We start from the raw sequence: 20,727 nt of genomic DNA on the forward strand, positions 1-20,727 counted from the left end.
GGTCATTTCCCAGTCGTCTTCTTCCCATTGCACATCCTTCAACATCATCTTCCCCTTTTTAATGTTTTTCGCATGTGTTTTCATGCATTAGGCAGCTGTCCTCTATTCTTTGTTTTCTTCCCTCATCATACCTGTTGCACTTATGCCCCAATATATTCTAGAAATATACTTGTAAAATTTCCTGTATCCATGAAAATTTCTTGTTTTCCTACTTTTCGTTGCATATTTTTACCATGTCCAACTCCTGTAGCCACAGTAATTCCCTTTAACAGAGTTAACTCAGAAATTAAATGTCACTGTTTTCTCAAAGCGCTATGCTAAATATCCCTACCGTCTTGTCTAGTTATTGCTGTTCTACAGACAGTGAAGCTATCAAACTCTAGCTGTTAGCTTGCATCCAGGTTGCATACTCTAGAAAAAAATATCCAATTATGTATTTCTTTTTTCACAGAAATGGAAAGTTCACAGAGGACCATAGACCAGTAAAACCACAGTCATAATTTCCCAGAGGTTATTTGCCAAATCAGTGCAGTTTAAGAATTTACGGCTTATAGCTGAAAATAGAAAAATAAATAAATACATATGGACATTTGCCTGAATAGTTCTAGTACCAGCAGTAAATAACAGATGGAAAATGTGTCCCCCATTTTCAGTGAATGACAGTCTCTTCACACTACTTGAGCAAATTTTACCTGATCATTTGTGGAATATGCCTGTAATTTTTTTGGTAATAGAACTGAAGATTGTTATTATGGTTCCATATATGTAATCAATATTTCCAGAAGCAGTTACACATCTGCTTTATATGCCATTGTTTGGATTCGTTTTGTAGTATGGAAGAAGTTTTACTTTTAATACTCCAAAATAATCAGAAGAAAGGAGTATTTCACTTTTAGCACAACTCTAATGACCAGTTTTTGAAGTGACAGACAGACACAAACAGAGGTTCACTGGTTGCTAATCAATTAGATTGGCTGAGACACTAGGCACTAATAGAAACCTTCAGGAGACATAATATCTGCAAGCAACAGACCGTGTATTATGCTGCTGTATGATTATAGCCCTAAAGAACATTCTATAATTGTATACCTAGTTGGAATCCAAAGCTAACCATGGACTGTTTTTTTACTGCTGAACAGAGAATTCTCTTTCCAAAACCTGAAGCTGGTTCTCTACATGCAACTTCAGAAGTATTTGACTGGAGTCACTTAAGGTGGGAAGAGCATACAGGGTAGCAGAATTTAAATATTTATATGCAGGTGATAGCATCATAGCCATTAATTTTAGAAGACATACTCCATTTAATGAAATTATCCCTAGTGTGCCCCCCTGACAAGGTCACAGCGTCTTTATAGTATTCCCCAATTATACTTCATCAATGTATTTCAAAAATGTATTAGGAACAAAATCTAAACATTAAAATAAACTTTGTGGGTTTGATTCTTTGGTTTTGATTTAGTATCTTGACCCCTGTGAACTCACTTACACTGTAAAAGGCTGCTATGTATAAATTAAGGCATCATACACAGTTTTCATCTAGTATGTGGTAAGGCAGAGGGAAGTCCTTTGTATAATAGCAAACCTACATCTGTGTCATAGACAGTGAAAGAAGAATAAGTTAAGTTTGATCTCAGTGCAAGATTAGTAGAAAACAGCTACTGATGTTTCTTTAATCTCTCAGTTCAGAGCTTCAAATTCATGTAGATACACTGCCAAATTGAGGCCAACTGTCAAAAGTAAAAACTCAAATTACTTGAGTGGAGATGAAAATCACGTTTAACATCAAGCTGAATGGAACCCCTAATGTATTACTATTACACATCTAAAAATAAGTTTTAGAAAGTCAAATGTGCGAATTCCATACATATTTATATGCAAGCACATATTTTCTTCACAAATGTATGCAAAGTGGAAAAAACATTTAAATGCAGAAATGTTAATAGAGTGTCATCAGCAGAAAAATGTACCCACATACCTGTAATTATTGGAAACTTTCAGTCAATGTACTAAAATTTCTGCAGTGTTCTGGAAACCATTAATAAATACGGAAATATCCCAAAGCAATGACAGTTACTACTGTAGTACAAAAAATACAGTGTGGAACAGTATTATAAAATGGCCAACATATCAGAAAGTTACACACCTGGTTAGAAAATGAAAAGATAAACTTACCTTTTATAAAGAAGTATAGCAATAACAATACAGATGATAAACACCACTGCAAGAACTGGTCCAACAACCCAAATCAAGCCTTCTTCCTCATCTGTAATTGGTTGGGGATCAAGATCCATCGACACAACAGGATCAGAATATGGGCTGGTTGCATACATGGTCTATACAAATAAAATAAATCTTACTTAATGATAAAGGAGTCCATTTAAAATATTAACTATCCTAGATCTAAAATAAATCTATACAAGATAATGATGCAATGAATGCGAAAATGCTATTTTTCTTCAAGTCAGGTAGTATATAAACTTGCAAACTGAATGGTGTGTTGTTATTACTATCTTTATTTTGTGTTCCACATATTAGCAGTGATCTGCAGACAAATGAGTTAACACAGTCCTTCAGAGAACACTTTGCAACTTAAGCAGAGAATGAGAAAATGAAGTATTAGGAAACTGAGGAATATAACCCACCAGTTACTAATTTTGTTTTTTTTTTCTTAGTTTCATATTGGCTTAACACTATTTCTTCCTGCAAGATATGAAAGGATACTTCTGAAAGAATGAGAGTACTATAGGGAAAAATAAAGGGGACTGAATGTAGGAGGTTCCTAGAAAAGGGTCCTATGGCAATAGTCAGATGCATTTTGATCAGTCAAAAACTGTCTGACAGAGTGTTCTTACAGAAGATGGAGACAATTTGAATCTAAGACTGAAAAACAGGGGAAGCCACTGTAGAATATGAAGGGAAGCTAAATAGTCAAAGTCTCTCTTAGGGATGGAACTAGAATTATGAACGAACAGAGGCTGTTGAAAATCTTTGCCTTACTGGATGGTGTACAGCCAGCTGGCCTAGGATAAGACCTGTGATAAGAAAATAATAACTTTTTTTTATTCTGGTCTGACATGAGATGTCTGATCTATGACTGAGTGCAGAGTTAAAATTACAGACAGGACAGGCTGAGGAGCCAGCCTGCTAAAAATGGATCATGTAAAGAACTTTGAGCTACAGTAAAGTCAGAAGTGGAGAATCGTTTGCACCTATTGTCTTTGCTGGAGTGTCTCCACCAGCACTAAACTAGGATTTGAACTACAGCTCTTGCAAAGGACTTAAAAACTTGATTCAGCAGTACAGCAGGAATGCCAGCTGAGAGAGAATAAGATAACCAGGAGAAGAGAATACTTTTCATTTACCATGTTTGCACTATACTCTGAAAGATGCCCTAAGCCAGGACAAGTGTTGTCAAAGGAGACATGTTTTTTTACACTTCATTTGACCTTATTTTGGGCTCTGGGCTACGACAGTGTCTGGGTTTAAGGTTAGAGATAGGATTAGGACCAGCAAAGCTGAGGCACTTACACTAGCTGGTACTGAGCTAGTACCCATGCCAGCGATGTCCAGTTATGTTATGCTTTTTTACTAAACCTGGCACCAAATTTTTTAAAAGTCTGTGATTGCCGTTTAGAAACTGGGGAGTCTCCATGTTGCATTCCTGAAACACCTGAGCTGACTGAGTTTTTTTTCTCAGCTTCAGTATTCTCAAAAGATAGAAAAAAGCCCATTGCAACAGTAAGAAACTCTTTGTATTTAGCCTCTTCCTTTGGAGCAGGCAGAAAAAATGCCTGGAAAGGGATACAGAGGGATACTGAGGGTCAACAGTATGAGCACTTACTACCTGTTCTCCAATAAGTAGGATCTTGAGTTTAATTTTCAACCTACCTGTATTAATGACTAATTTAAACTCCTTTATTATTTTACCGAATTTATATATTGGTTTTTTCCTTCCTCTTGATAACATGCTTAACATATTTATAGACCGTAATCATAAGCTCTCTCAGCTTCCATTTTACTAAGTTAAACAAATTCAGACCTCCCCATGCCCTTTTGTAAAGCAAGTTCTCCATTCTCCCAATCAACAGAGAAATTTTATGTTCTCTGAAGGAGAAACCTTACGTAAAAAGTATTTTGAATATCAGGAAAACCATCCCTTGCAAGTGACAACTCATACACCAGTAGGATCTATAGCCCTAGAAGAAAACCAGCTATATTGAGCAGATACACTGGAACACTGGGAATTGAAGCTCACTCACCCTTACAAACTCTTCATTCTCTGTGACTACCTCATGCTACTTAATCACATAGATGTTTCAGATGGCATGCTAAACCAGATATTGTCCATATTGTAAGTTTAGTAATGCCTTTTCAAATCTTCAACAGTATGCCCCTGGATATATTTTGCCATACCAGACTTTTCAGCTGTAAATTTACAACTCTATAATTTCTGCTTTTTCATCCTGATTTCTCTCTAATGAAGTAGTAACCTTAGGGTTATATGAAATGACCAATGCCTTAATTAATATAGAAAAATAAATAAGAAACGGTACTTTGTATTTAAAAGATCAATTTTAGTACAGGTGATTTCTGACACACAGATTTTTGGCCATCTAACTTTATAGCCAGAAGTTGTCTACTTTCTCCAGTTTGAACCTTCAGAATTCTCTTGCTGCGCAGCCACTGACAAAAAGTGAAAGGGGAACTTTGGACTTATGTTAGAGCTTCCAGGAGGCACTTATTTTATTTTCAAATGAAGCTATGTATCCAAAAATATTCAAATTGAAACTACTTCCTCATTGTGTTTAAGTAGGCAAATTCTGTTGACATCAAGAAAGCAATTGTAAGGTTACACACTGGAAGCATTTCACTGGAATTCAGATTATTGGTGTAGTAGTTTCAAGTGGTTGAGCCAGCAAATGTACCTGTCACGTTTAGGTACCAATTAAAAAGATACCATATTACACAGTGTATGTTAAAATGTCAATGTGTATTGCAACTTCTTTCAACAGCCCTATTTCTGTCTTTTTTTTTTTTAACTATATTACATGCATTAGATTAACTCAAGCATAAAGGGACATAACTACAAGATGCATTACATAAAGAGGAATGACAGCTTATTATTTAGCTCACCTCAGGAATTTTCCTTATTATGGAATTATTTTCTAACTTTCTAACAATTCACTGATAAACTTGTTAGGGAATGACTGTAACTAAAGAGGCTAGCTGTGCATGTCTCTGATTCAATGGATCTTTCCAAGAATCCTGGGTATCCAACACCACTATTCAATGGCAGTATTAAGGCAAGAGAGGAGCTCTTTTTTAAATACATTCAGAAAGATGCTGCTGTGAAGTTCATGCCTCAGAACCTGTGTCAATGATCTCAAATGATCTGAGCATGTAATTTGCGAAGGATCACACCACAGCTAATAAAAGGTGATCCTTAGTTTCAGTTATACACAGAAGCAACACATAAAGACGCAAGCAAAATAGAAAAGTTCAAGGAATTAATTGGAACTAAGCAAGGAAACACTCACTTTAGAGATGCTCTGACACATACTGTAAAAAAATAGCTTTTGGGAAATGGAATAAGCATTGGAAAAATGTTTTCATGATTGTGGAAAGGTAATTTTGGGATTGAAAAATATTAACTAACTTACAGATTCTGAGTGCTCCATTACAGCCAACACAAAGAAGACATATTCTTGACCACTCTGCAGCTGCTTATTCTCAAAGCCACCATAATGCTTCTTATCCCCCAACGTGAACTCCGTAGGAAGAACTTCAAAGTGAGCCGCAATATATGGCTTTAATTCAACTTCCCTCCCAAGACGAATGCTTCTGCGTTTCCTAGCTATCTCCTTAAGCAGCTTTAGAATGGAGGGGGGAGAGAGAGAGAAAGCAAGAACAGAAAGAGAACTGTAAACAATTTTAATGTAACTTATTGACAATGTAATGAGAAAATTTAATGCATGACCAGGAACTACACCAGGAACTACAAAAATACAATTTATCCACATTTCATGGGGCATATCAGTATCACTAAACCAGTTCTTGCAAAATCTTCCAATTTCTTGTCATCCTTGTTAAGATAAGATACTAGGTAGCAATTGCACTGCCCAGACTACAAACATAAAACAATTAGATCAATTTTCAGTGTCTGATATTGTTGTCTCAGAGGGGAAAAAAAAGCTAATAAAGTAATATATCTTCTCTGAGGACATATATATACACACATCCTATCACACATCTCATATATGTGTGTGTGTGTATATATATCTGAAGTCAGTCATAGAATAGAATTGTATAATCATTTAGGTTGGAAAAGACCCTTAAGATCATCAAGTCCAACGGTTAACCTAGCACTGCCAAGTCCACCACTAAACCATGTCCCTGAGCACCACATCTACACATCTTTCAAATACCTCCAGGGATGGTGACTCAACCTCTTCCCTGGGCAGCCTGTTCCAAGGCTTGACAATCCTCTCACTGAAGAAATCTTTCCCAATACCCAATCTAAACCTCCCTTGGTGCAACTTGAGGCCATTTCCTCTCATCCTATCACTTGTTACTTGGGAGAAGAGACCGACACCCACCTTGCTACAACCTCCTTTCATGCAGTTGCAGAGAGCGATAAGGTCTCAGCCTCTTTTTCTTCAGACTAAACAACCCCAGTTCCCTCAGCTGCTTCTCCTAAGACTTGTGCTCTAGACCCTTCACCAGCTTCGTTGCCCTTCTCTGGACACACTCCAGCACCTCAATGTCTTTCTTGTAGTGAGGGGCCCAAAACTGAACACCGTATTCAAGGTGCAGTCTCACCAGTGCCAAGTACAGTGGGAAAATCACTTCTCTAATGCATATTAATATTTTCTCCCTCCCTATGAATATGCAAGGTAGTTTCTTATCTCCTGTTTGATACAACAAACCTTAGTAAGTCATATGATGTAATTATTTAAAAACCAGGAATAAAAAATACAAAATTGAAAAAAAAAAATCCTAATTTTTGAAAATCAATTTTTATTAACTATTTTTAACTTTTTCTGGCAACTCTGAAAAACAAACAACTCAATACTAAGTAGCTATGAATAGATTTTTTTTTTCCCCCCTCTCTAACATGAGGACTAGCAAGCACTCTGGCAATATTAAATTCCTGAACATCTCAGGGAAAAGAGTGCTTTCCAATGTACTTCACAAACAGCAAATGAAGTGCAGAGGAGTTTATAGGAGTGATTTGTAAACTTATCTTCCATCCCAAACCTGATATTGACTGCCATTTTATTTGTTCAAAAGTACCAAAAGTTGTGTTCTTCATGGTTTGTACAACACTGCACAATAGATTGGTGATAGGAATCAATAACAGGACCTATGAATCCTAAGACAACTTTTCTACTGCTAGACTACAAAATATTATCTACCACCCTATCATACACAACCCACACTTCAGATTTTAACTGCCTAATCTGACTTTCAAAATATAACTTTTCCTTGTTTCATAAAATATTTCTTCTGACGAGCAAAGCTAAAATTTACATCAGCACATTTACGACAAGATTAGATGCTAGGCTCAAACCTGTAAAACATACACTAACTAATGAAGGAACTTAAGCTCAGCTGGTATAATCATTATTGAATTACCTATTAAATCAGACCAATGCTTATTCAGTACCTTTTGTCACTTTAGGTATACTGGCATTCAACAAATATTAATCTGATTTGACTACAAGGAGCCTGAACTTTTCTTGGGTGATAAGTGATGACTTCTAAGGCCTCTTTACGGTTCCCCTCGTTTTTCACTTATGAAACTTATTCAATGTCCTGTAGTCTCAGACTGCAATCATAAATTTTTCCAAGGTCACACAGTTGTTTTAGGCTTTTCAGCACACAAACAGTGCTAATACAATAAATTTGCACAAACTTCTTTGTTAGGAGAAGGAGACAAATCTCCAGAGCTAGACAGAGATCAATAAAAAAAGAGATTAAAATCTAATCTTCACTATATATTTTCATTTTAAAGAACATGTTTAGTCAGGGAAGCTCCCTCTTGCTTTAGCCTCTTCTTCAGTGTTAGGCCTCTGCTTAGCTAGCACATCTTCTTGCCTTCCCCAAATGGGGTCTTGTATTTTGCAATTACACAATTAACAGTTCCGATGCATGTAAAACAATCTACTATTCACTCTGCTACTGAGGCAGAAGCTTTTAATATTGATTACTTTAACACCCCTTCTTCTTTGAAGTACATATTTCAAACACAGGCTACAGATAAGACGTAGAAGCAACCTGTACCACTTGGTTCCAAACTTCCTTATCCTTGAGGGCAATTGGATGTTACCCCCTGAAAGATCTACACAGTCAACTGCTTTCCAGCTCTAAGGCTGAGTCTGTTCTCTGTTGCAGAGATTTTACATTCATTTAACTCTATCAATTTCCATGCTCCAACACAAAAGCTGGTATGCTGCAATGGATCCCCTGAGCAAAATAGAACCGGCCATAATTTGAGACTAGAAATCATTATGCATTACTCAAGGACTCTATTACAATCAGCAGTCCATATTTCTCTTTCATTCTTCCTAAACAGTTTAATGAGCAGCTAGAGCAAATTTGCATGGTATAAAAATGAGGGCAATAGAGAACTGTAATGTTAAGAAGATTTCTATTTAGTTGCTTTATTGAAGGTGACTCTCACATCTGTTGGTAGCTTCCTATGCCCTGGGTAGAGTTCGTGAGGGCAGAACATGAGGCAGAGACTAATCAAAGTTTGTTCCAGGTTGCTTCAGCCCTTATAAGATCTGCGGGAAGCACTCTCTGAAAAGTTTGTATCTATATGAAGCCATCTTTTATAAAGATAGTAACAGCTATGCAGAGGGCTGAGCACTGACTATCCTGAAGTCTGCTGAAACACAAAGGTATTCGGGTAATAACAATGTGATATGTATACTAACTGGAAGTCAGGAGCTGTAAGTACTGCAGTACGAGGAGAGGTATACGGCTTGAGCCATCCCTGAAGATAACTGATATTTTCATTTATGGGTACAGTTTCTGCTGGAACTTAAAGTTAGTTGTGTGGCTACCTCAAATAAATTCTTTACCGTATGTTTCCACATTACACCATATTTACAATTTAGATTTCAAATAACTCATAATAAAATGTCAAAATACTGCAAGAGTACTGCAATCAAAATTAGATTGAGATTGAAAGGGGAAGAAAAATGTTTGATCTTAATTATTTCTTGCATTTGAATTAGTAACATAAAATGCATATATTTAACAGGTAGCAATGCTGAAGTACTGTATTAAAGTGGGTGAAGTGATCAAAAACTGAGGTTTGGCTATGGATGCTAAAAGTTAATTAGCCTGAGTCAAACAAAATGTGTTCAACTTTTTCAAAGGTGGTTATTCATCACCTAAGGCCAGCTAAACTTAAGTGTGTTTGTGTGTAGATAAAAATTTTGTCTGTGACATTGATTACACATGACTGAATAGACCTCAGGTGAACCTCTGGCCTCATTCATGTTTCATAAATAAATGGGGTTGTTGCCAAATATCATTACCTGTACATATATCTCCTGTTGTACTTTATACCAGGATTTCAACAAAATTAATGAATTGATTTAAGACTTAACATGCAGGCTTTTATTTACATTTTATTGCTTACAAATCTAAAGTAATCCCACTAGGTAATACTGCAAATCATAATATTTTGTTTATATTTCATTTATTTGTATGACATACCTATTTAAAGTCACTAGATCTCATGATATTCAAAATAAAATGGAATTTTCAGTTAATAAAAAAGGATTGTATCTCTAATAATTATTATTTTCAGATACACAATATCTAGTCCATTGTCTGCTCTTTTAACATTCTGCATCTCTCTTAGTTTATTTCAGAATTGAGATTCAAGGAACCAGGAAGATTAGGTAACTACAATAAGGCTGGAGAGTCTTTTGGACTGGTCAGCTATGTACTGGAGGTAACACTCCAGAGTAGTGTTTTCAGCAAATACTTTTCTTCTGCCAACCTAAGCAAAGTATTTGGAACATACTTCTTTGGAAAATCTATTGCCCAACCCTTTCTGATACTAGCCAGATATCTGAGATTGTACTAAAAAAGATATTCACAAGTATCTTCACTTGACCATCAGGAACTATGCTCAGAGAGTCATGTGGTTAGTTTTTGTGGGTTTTTTCCCCAATTTATTTATTGTGCCACTGCTTTCACATGTTTGTCAGGAATAGTACACCTAATAACAATATGCATATATTTTCTAAAGATTGAAGTAAAACAGTCTTTTAAGTAATAGAAACTGGATGAAATACAGTCGCTGCTTGCTTTTGATTTTTTCCCTACTCAGTACTTACTATATGTATTAGTGGCAATTGTGAAAAATATATCAAGGGTTTTAGTTCTTTATCAGAAATAATTTTCATTTTCCAGTCAATGCGTATCTTATTTCTTCCACCATTAATTCTACAATGTGGTCTCAATTATATCAGTAGAAGTGGGAAACAACCCATCCTGACCCAAATATTTCTGAATTAATAAATGCTCTTTATCAATCTGTTATACAGATTAATGCACCACAACTTGCAGGATGATTAAAATGACCCTTTGTTATGGGAATCAGCAGGACCCGTAGAATTTAATTGCCAAAAAGTTCAATGTCATCCGGCACCTATCCTTTAATCTGTTAATGCTGCTGAATGTGACTACAGTCTTTGGATGTTAAAAGTGGGTGGTAATATTAAATCAGTTTTCCATTACTGTATGTATCTTGCTGTCAGAGTTTTACTGTTTAACCGTATTTGATGTCACCTAGGACTATGATAATGAGCTGACGGCATTTACAATCCAAGTTCTTTTGAAGGGAAAAAGTTAATAGATCAAAGCAAGTCATCGCTGCAATTGAATCAAATGAGATGATCACATAAATGAACTGGTCAAGAGGAAACATAGGCTTCAATCAGGCAGTCAGCAGTAACGAAAACCATGCCTTCCTTTGAACAGTTGTTTTTAATCTTCTGATTAAGGATTCTCCTGTTGCTGTACATACTCTTTGCTTTTTCAGATCAGAAAACAGACTAAAGACTGGAAGACCTCTATTTATATTTTGACAGCTTTCTACAGCAGTGTTAGTTTGGTGAAGATCTTTATTTTCCTTACATTTTGGTGCAAACATTGAAATTGATATCCATTTTGTCAATGGGAGGAGGGAAAAAAAGTCTTGTGATTGCTCACAGACGATCATTACTTCCCTGTGATTGTATTATGGGGAAGCATATGGTGAGGCATCTCTGTAACATAAAACTCTTGACTCCACCAAAAGAAAATGGAAAAATAGACAGGATCCTGTCGAAAGATCACTAAATCAGGAGTAAAGAAACTGACTTTGATCTCTGGTCTTTGAATTGCAGAGCTATTACACGTACAAACGACCATAGCATCTGAATGAGATCTAAAATCCTAGCCAGATACAACAATAACAACAATAACACCACCACTAGTCTTTTGTACAGGGCTTTCATATGGGGCTCTCGAAAGAGCTTTACAATGATAAATATTAGTATTATTCCAAATTTACAGACTGAAAGAAGAAAGACAAGTTCGCATGAGCTATACTGTCATCCAGTAAAACAGAAGACAGGACTGAATACTGACAGTATACTTCCTGGAATTATTATTATATCAATAACATAATAAATTGATTTCTAGTATTACTGGGCTTATTCCTAAAATGAAAGTACTTCCACTCTCTGTGTTAACATCACTTATAGTGTTGAATGATGACACAATGTTGCTCTTTCCTACTTCATTCATTTATTGCTGAGCACAAACTGTCAGAAGAATGGAGACTACTGTAAAACTTTTCTAACCAGAAGCATTACAGTATATGAGAATCAGGTAAAAACACCACAAGAAGGTCAAATGTTAAATTGCAGTGCAAATGCAATTTAGCATTTGTTACAGGCTTAGTAAACAACCCACTAATGAACCAGACCTTTATTAGAGTTCATATCATTGGTGATTAAGCTTTTGCTGACAACTCATTTCACCTCCTGCACTTTTGCATTACGCTTTACAATAGGAAAAGAATAAAATATTAATGCCAACAAAGATCAGACACTTTATGTGCTTTATTGCAACTTAATGTCTTTATTGTCTTCTAATTTAAGTAATTTGAGCTTTCGTTTCAGTCCCCACAGGCTAATTCAAATATAAATATAAAACATCCTGACAACCAAAACTTCTAAAACTGGTGAGTTAATCACATACCACTAATAAGATTGTTTCTTTAATAAAGGAGAAGTTGACAACAAAAACATACAGTACCTCATCTAGTTCCATTTCATCTGGACTCTCCCACGGTTTGATAAACTTTCCACGAGACCTCTTCAAAGGCACAATAACTATGTAATAACCTCTGTAAAGGAAACAGTTGGACAAAAGTGAAGTTGAAGGAAAAGGAATAGATAAATTGATGGAGTAGGTGTCTGTTCAGAGGAACTTAAGAGAACAGCACTAGGTTGAGAGCGAACTTCCGCACATTATTATGCCACTGCAGCCTTCCAAACATAGTTGTAAAGATTCACACTCTTGAAACAACATCCAGTGTAAAACATTTGACAAACAAATGGCACTAATTACCTGACTTTTCATGTAAACATATAAATATGTATAAGAAACTTTAATTACAATGTTCTAAAATGCCTACATGTTTGACTGCAGTTTATTACTTCATTTGAAATACAAGAGCCATGGGATATTTCTGCCCTGCCACTATCACACTGGGAAAAAAACCCCAAACCCTTAAATTGAAACCTATTACCATATATTTAAATCTCAATTATCACCCCATCTTCCCCCATTTTCACGTATCATCAGAATAGCAGGTTAACATAATGTGTTTGTTGACACCAATACTATTATAAACAGAAAATAAGGAAGACTTGGCATACACTCCACCCACACACTCTTTACTTCTGAGTATCAATCACCATCAGGTTTATCTACTTAAGTATTCTGTTCACAGTCATAGACAAGAGAGCTTGATGTATGCTCTCTTTACAGCTAGTATTTGCAAATTACATATACCAGTCTTCCTCAGAAACATTTTCCTGAAAATATCTTCCTCCTCTCCTCCCATGGAGACTAGTAAATTATACTTTCTAGTATAATAGAGATATGGCACTTTCCTTGTTTCCTTCACAAAGCCTGGACAGACGTCAGGCAGATCCGTAATTTCACATTAGTGTGAGGAAAGTAGCAGTAGAATCACAACAGCAGGACATCCAGGATGGTATAATATACATCTTCTTGATGAACAGACTTGTCAAAAAGTCAAGCACTCTCCATCTCAGAGGAGAGGGAAAGAAGCTGCTCTCCTTTGTTTCTAGTAACAACAGGGCTTATTAAGAAGGTGTCTCTGCCTCTCCATTATGGAAGATAATTTTAGTGTCTCATGGACCATCTTCTTCTCTTCCAGTCTGCCATTTTTTACAGCCTATTCAACCTTCTGCAGCACTGACTATTCATTTTACTCATGCAATGCAGGTGAAAATCCTAAAGTAATTAATGAAATAGAGTCTACAGAAAAGGACTTGCCTTACAATTGATCAAAAACTATCTCAGTCTAAACTGACTCTATAAACTTTCTTACATACCAGTGCACACCACTGGTCCATTTTAATTGTTTCTTCTTAATTACCGCCCCCTGCCATAAAAGAAATGTAACAAAACTTTGGATTTTTAACTACTGTAGTACATGCACATATTTATTAATTCTTGTGTTAAGAAACCTGAGAAATTTCTCTGTGGAAATGCTGAGCTCCAACAGGAGGTGCTGGAAACAAGAAGTGTTGGCCACAGATTTTTAACTGCTGCTCACTTGCTGTATTCCAGTATTTAAATAAAATCTGCAGCATGCATCCTTATAGTAACAATATGATAAATCACCTTTTACATTGATGTTCTTATTCAGAACTAGTCAGGTTGGTTGAATGCATATTTTAAACCTGAGTATGTATTTTTAAAATTCTTTGGTTACATGAAAAACAAATCCTAGTGAATGCTGATTTAGCCATGTATACAATAACTACAACCTACATACCTTTACTTTAAGAGATGCCTAAGAAACAAGACAAAAAGCAATCGAGAATTGGCCCCTATATGTCTTTCAGACATCAAAGATACATCTGCTGGATGAACTGCACCTGCACAGCAGTCTCTTACTTATCCTATTTTTTTCTTCTTCTTCTTTTTCTTTTTTAAGCTAACAGGGTGTTCATCCTTTTTTTTTCAATCAAGGAACATCCAGCATGTAAATGTTACTTTCACACTCTTTCACACTTTCTTCATGCATGCCTCCCACTCATAACTTTGATCATCCACTAAGACGTTCAGCACATACAGAGTATTTTAAAGCTGAAAGCACAAGCACCTCAACAGCAAGCAGAAAAATGAAACTGTTCACATATATAGTGCTGCAAATTGTAAAGGACAACAAAGTTCTGTTACTTCTAGCTAACTCCAGAAAATGCAGCATCTCTTGAAAAACATGTTTTATTATTTGCTTGTTTGTCTTGAGGGGGTTTTTTTTGGGGGGAAGGGTGAGAAATGAAAGGTTTGCTTGGATATTGCTTGAACAACTGAGTATTACAAAGGCCAAAGTCTTCCATAAAACTGTGTTTTTACCTAAGAATTTGCAAAGATGGAAGAGATTCAGAGAAACATGAACTTTTTTTTGTCCTTTACACATAAAAATTGCTTTGGCTTAGCCCAAAATACTACATGAAAATGAAAAAATTGCTCACTTGAGATTACACCAGCAAAAGAGATCCATTTTACCTAGCATAAGGTGAGCTCTGCTCCAATTTCTATGCTGTATCACCATCAAACATTGAAATAATGACAATTACTTCTACCATCTTTAATAAATCACAAAGGCTTTTATAACATTACCCTCAATCCCATTAGTGTTTACCTATAATTCATTAGAGCAAACCATTAACTGTTTCACCTTCTGTGTAATTAGTATTATTGAAAGATTCTCAGTGTATAGTGCTTCATGGTAAGACAGAGACAATCATGAGCATATAATGTACCCATAGAGGAACAGCAACTGTAAAAATGTCAACATAGCTATTACACAAAATTGTTCTTCCTATACAAAGACTATAGCTGCAATAATCTTACTCATTCTAGCAAGCATCAGGTAAGCTTTTTCTGTTCAGTATGTAGTTGCTTTGGTATGCCTGCTTCCAAGGGTCAAGTCAATTTTTTGTTGTTGTTTTGTTTTTCTATCTCAAGCCCGATCACATCTTCTTAGGAAACAGATATAGAAGGAGGAGATACAATATTTGCAAAATTGGCAGTTGTACCCTATAGGTTTAACGTACCTTTCCTGATGTCACTTAGCCTCTTTCATTTTTTTACACTACATAAAAGGAAGGGCATTGGCTCTTTTTCCGCTGCTGTCTTTGCTATTGTTTGACCAACTACCTGCACTTTTTTCTCTCTGTGAATGGTCTGCCTCATAAATCTTTTTTGACTCATTCCATCTTCAGTCTTCCTTAGCTGCATTTGTTACTGACCGCATCTTACTCAATCTAATGATAATGGCTAGGTTTTTCAGTTTTTCATCCTTTTAATGTCTAAAAGTAATTTCTTTCTTGACCTCACCTGCCTCAAAATCCTCAGTCAGCAATGAAAAAGGGGAGCAGTTTTCTACAAAGCTATCAGTAAAAATCCACCAGGGAGAGGACAAGTAGAATCCCCAACAATATTTAATGACTTGCTCATTTTCCTCCCCATTTCCTTTACATTACACATGGGAACCTTACAGACCAACAAGAATCACTATAAGCAGAGCAATAACACTTATTGATTGTACCACGCTTCATGTTTTCTTGGCAAATCTTTATTGTCTAACCTTTCTAATCCCTGCTGAACGTGTGCAGTCAGCTCTTTAGTCCTATTTCTGCTGTTTAAATCTCCACAACACCTTTTCCCCCAAAATCTAAGTAATCTCTGGTAAACTCTGCCAAATTTTTCACCAAAATCTCCTGTTTTCTTTCTGGGACGAGTGGGGAGGACCTGAGATTTTTCTTTTAATAAAAAACTTCAGAATTAATTAATCTGAATTAATATAAGTCCAGTAACAATTCTTTAAAACTTCATGTAAATCTGGAATGACTGAGTCTGAGTACTTCAAGGTGCTGCAGCAGGGTAGCTACCCATCAATGGGTCATCCATTCTTCTTGAGAGGATACATTGTTCAAAACACAACTGGCTTCCTTAATCTCTCTGCTATTTGAAATCAGCGATGAAACACAAAAGTACTCTGAGAAACAGCTACAAACTGAAGGACAATTCTTCTCCATATATTTCCATCTAGATTTTACTCAGTCTTACATACTTGGCTAAGCAACAAACTTACAAAATAGTTCCAGTTGGAAGAGACCTACAACGATCACCTAGTCCAACTGCCTGACCACTTCAGGGCTGACCAAAAGTTTAAGCACAATTATTAAGGGCATTGTCCAAATGCCTCTTAAACACTGACAGGCTTGGGGCATCGACCACCTCTCGAGGAAGCCTGTTCCAGGGTTTGACCACCCTCTCAGTAAAGAAATGTCTCCTAATGTCAAGTTTAAACCTCCCCTGGTGCAGCTTTGAACCATTCCCATGTGTCCTATCACCGGATCCCAGGGAGAAGAGATCAACACCTCCCTCTCCACTTCCCCTCCTCAGGAAGCTGTGGAGAGCAATGAGGTTGCCCCTCAGCCTCCTTTCCTCTGAACTAGTAAAACCCAAAGTCCTTAGCCGCTCCTCATAGGACATGCCTTCCAGCCCTTTCACCAGCTTTGTCGCCTTCCTCCGGATGCATTCAAGTACCTTAACAACAGAATCTGGCATTTGTTCTTGTTAAATTTCATGCCATTAATCATAGCCCAATGCTCCAATCTATCTAGATCCCTCTGCAAGGCTTCTTGTCCCTCGAGAGAGTCAACAACACCTCCCAGTTTAGTATCATCAAATATTAGTCCAATATTAGTCCAAATACTACTGCAGAGTGCTGTACTCTCTGTACCATTTTGAAGAATAAAGCCCGGGTCCACAACTACAGCTCTAGATTCTATTAACAGTAAGAATAATCATGTTTCTGGAGATAAAAACAATGGTACGTCATTCATTCACTCACTTTATATTCTCATTTGAAGGTACTTCTGGAAGTTCCACAGTTATCATGCCGTCTAAGTTGGTCTTTCCAATGAAGACTGGCTTGGTACGAAGCACGTCTGGTGCAGTCTTTGCTGTCACTCTGTGCTGAAGACCCCCAGCACTATTCCCTCTGTTCGTCAGCACAAATGAATATGATGTCTCTGGCTTCAAGTTAGTGATCAGTTTTTGAGTGGCACGTCCATCAACCTCCACCACCATTTTTCCATCATCATAAAGGATCTAAGTTAATATATAAATTGAAGGTTTTGATTACTAAGAGAAGGCAACTGATACTGTCACACTGAATTCAGGAATGAACCTAGCTATAAATTTAAAATGAAAGTTACTGGGCATTTTAGGCTGTAAGATAGTACTGAATTCTCTACTGCAATTAAACTTCTCACTTTCAGGGGAAAAAGAAGAACTACATTAATTTGAAGCAGTGTAAGCACTCCTAAAATCCAATTTCACTTATTCAAATTCAATAGGTTTGCTTGAATCCAGCATTTATATCAAGGCACACTTGTTGTTAAGGGTACCTTGACTTTTTCATTCACACTTCTTATTCAGAAAGGTTTTTGCAACATTTAGTTCATAAAATACTGCTCTTCACTTGCCACTGCCTGAGATGACACAAGTGATGAAGAATGATGCAGAAGAAATGCCAGCCAGACTGCAGGTTGCATCGGGTCTACTTTATCTGGCTAATGCTATAGTTAGTGGAGTAAGTTACAACATTGTAAATGTGAGGAGACAAAAACCAAAATGGTACTCAGTTACAGTCACAACAGAAATTACTAAAAAAAAGAAGAAAATTATTCTTTTCTTTCACTGTTTTCTCTAAAATACAGTAGCAACGAACTACAAATTAGCAAGGTGTTCATACCATGCATAATAACCAGTACAAGCCTGACTTGGAAATGCTGCCACAACAGTGGAAAGCTCATATTGCCAAACGACTGAATTTAACAGCTGGGGTCAATATTGCTGATTAGTTTGCATTCTTAAATACAGCAATACCAAAAAAATCCACATATTCCATAAGCTACTTAACCAGGTGAATGACATCCTCTGGTTTCTGTATTTTCTCTCATACAAATGGAAAGTAACTTACTTTGAAAGGCAAGGCTGAATTGTAATTTTCTGGAATTTCCCAGGACAGCAAAACAGAAGTCTTCATTACTGCTTTAACATGAAAATTTTTTGCAAACACTGCTGGAAAAAAAGAAACAATGTATATAAACAACATCTTGGAGCTCAGACCTTGTCGTATTTCCACTGCTACCATTTAGGTCAAAAATCAACAAGGATTCAATTCTCCTACCTGTGTGCTCATATTTAAATATCACATTTTAACTCATTCTCACTCTTATCTAGTGACAACCCAACACGTATATTTTCCTTACCTGAAAAAATTGTGAAGATGTTAGCCAGAACTGCTTGGCAAGGGACAACTGAATTCTAAGGCATCCAAAACATATTAAGATTTACATACTTTACCTTTTGTGTTTGATGAACCTATTTTTATGAATGGGCCGGTCAGTTTTATTTACAGCTTCAAAAACACTGATATCCAAAGACCGATACTCCTTTAAAGGTCAACGCCATAAGCAGACAAATCCTACCTTGATCCACGGGTAGTGTCCTGAACTGGACACTTGGACTATATGGACCAGGCCCTTTGCTTGTGTGGGCACGTACTTTTACATCATATGTGGTATCTGGTTTTAAGCCAGAAAGTGTCATAGTGGTATCAGCAGGAACAACAGGGAGTTCAACTGGCTGGTAAGCAACATTGATATCTCTGTACAAGATGGTGTATTTGGTGATAATGCCATTTCTCTCTGCCAAGAGTGGCATCTGCCAAGTTAATTGAACTGATGTAGAAGTAGAGCTTTCCGAGTGAAGATTTTGGGGAAATCCACTGGGTACCTCTTCAGGAACAGTAATCTCTTTAACCATCTCCTCCCCAAAGCCCACTTTATTTCTAGCTGAGAGCCTGAAGACGTAAGAAGCTCCTTTGTGAATGTCTGTGGCTGTGAAGTGATCTTCCTTCTCTGAGAACTCCATGGTCGTAACTGTATCCACGTCTTTGCGACCAAACTTCAGGCGATAACCCTGCAGCGGGCCAAAAGTGTCCACAGGAGGGTGCCACTGAATTAGAGCCGTGTTCATCTGTGTGTGGCTAATCACAAGCCGAGGTCTGCCTGGAACTGTAGCACAATGTTATTTAAAGATGATAAACACAAACAGAATTGCATGTACAATTCTTGAGGCTAGTTAAAGGCTAGTTTTAGCAGGAATAGGGATAAATTTTCTCTTCCTTCACTCTTAGTTCCACAAATTACTGTCATATGGAAGAAATAATGTCTGCCTCCTGCACTATTGAGTCATACAGTATAATGAACTATGATAGTAAAGCCATTTACTGCTTTTTGTCTTCTTTCCTTACCATTATTTCTAAATACAGAGAACATTCAGAGGCATAGGACATAGGAACACAAGTCAAGAAGTAAAACTTAAAACACATATCTTATGAATGGTTCTGCCTCACTTACAAATCCTTGCTTACAAAAAAAAGAGCATTGTCATAAGTATTCTTTAATTTAATCCAAGGCACATTTCTGCCATTCCTGTAAATGGAAAAATAATTAATTATAATAATAATAGTAATAGTAGTAGTAGTAGTAGTAATAATAATAATGGAGAAATTACAAGTTTCTAGATGTGTCAACATAACTTTTGCCATTGATAGTTAAAATGGGGTAGAAAGGAAGACAGCCCAACCTTATCATCAACAATCATTACTACGTATGACAGAACCCTATCGTTCCACCTTCCATTCACAAATCACCTCCAGCATGGGCTGTTTCAGCCTGGAGGGGTAGCACAGTTTGGAATTTAATTTCTTGATTGCCCTGGCTTATGACATATGATTTAGTTTCCAGCATGGTCTTGGTGCACATGAACTGGACTTCTGAAGAAGACTAAATTGGAAGCTCTTCTTAACCTGCACACCAGATACACTTAAATCCTTAATTGGGACCTATTGGTCCAAACTGATGATTTGTCTTTCAGAGAAGTTCAGACTGTAAGCGTGGTGAGAACATTCAGTCTAAAGGATCGAATTAGCCCTAATCAAGGGGGAATTCCAATTATACAACTTATATGGTATATATCTTTGGAGTCCCAATATCAATTGCTCTCATTTACTGTTTCTATTTATATATTTATTTTTATTTATTCATTTATTCATATTTATTTATATACATATATATTTCATTTATATTTTCATTAATATTTCTATTTCAAAATAGTCTGTTTCTATTATAATGACTTATTTGATAATGAAGCATATCCATAACTATTTAGAAATTTGGTGTTCATTATGTACCAATGCCTGACAGGTCAAGAGACTAGAACAGTTTTGGGAGTAGTAGTGCCATAACATAGTCTTCCATGAAGACTAATTAGTTCCATCCACATTCAAAGCCTTCCCACATGAATGCT

At 36.5% G+C, this 20,727-nt stretch overlaps 1 protein-coding gene across 1 annotated transcript in view; it reads right to left on the reverse strand.

Moving 5' to 3' along the window:
* PTPRD (protein tyrosine phosphatase, receptor type D) overlaps nt 1-20,727 on the reverse strand; it is a 301,312-nt gene that overhangs the window by 86,098 nt on the left and 194,487 nt on the right. Inside the window, exons 17-22 of the mRNA XM_019470759.1 lie at nt 18,843-19,430; nt 18,332-18,432; nt 17,198-17,457; nt 12,328-12,418; nt 5,661-5,870; nt 2,173-2,333 (exon numbers count right to left, since the gene is read on the reverse strand). Coding sequence (XP_019326304.1) covers nt 2,173-2,333; nt 5,661-5,870; nt 12,328-12,418; nt 17,198-17,457; nt 18,332-18,432; nt 18,843-19,430 — 1,411 coding nt within the window. The remainder of the gene's footprint in view (nt 1-2,172; nt 2,334-5,660; nt 5,871-12,327; nt 12,419-17,197; nt 17,458-18,331; nt 18,433-18,842; nt 19,431-20,727) is intronic.

The sequence above is a fragment of the Aptenodytes forsteri genome, unplaced genomic scaffold (genome assembly GCF_000699145.1).
Source record: "Aptenodytes forsteri isolate BGI_AS27 unplaced genomic scaffold, ASM69914v1 Scaffold46, whole genome shotgun sequence".
Classification (NCBI taxonomy): domain Eukaryota; kingdom Metazoa; phylum Chordata; class Aves; order Sphenisciformes; family Spheniscidae; genus Aptenodytes; species Aptenodytes forsteri.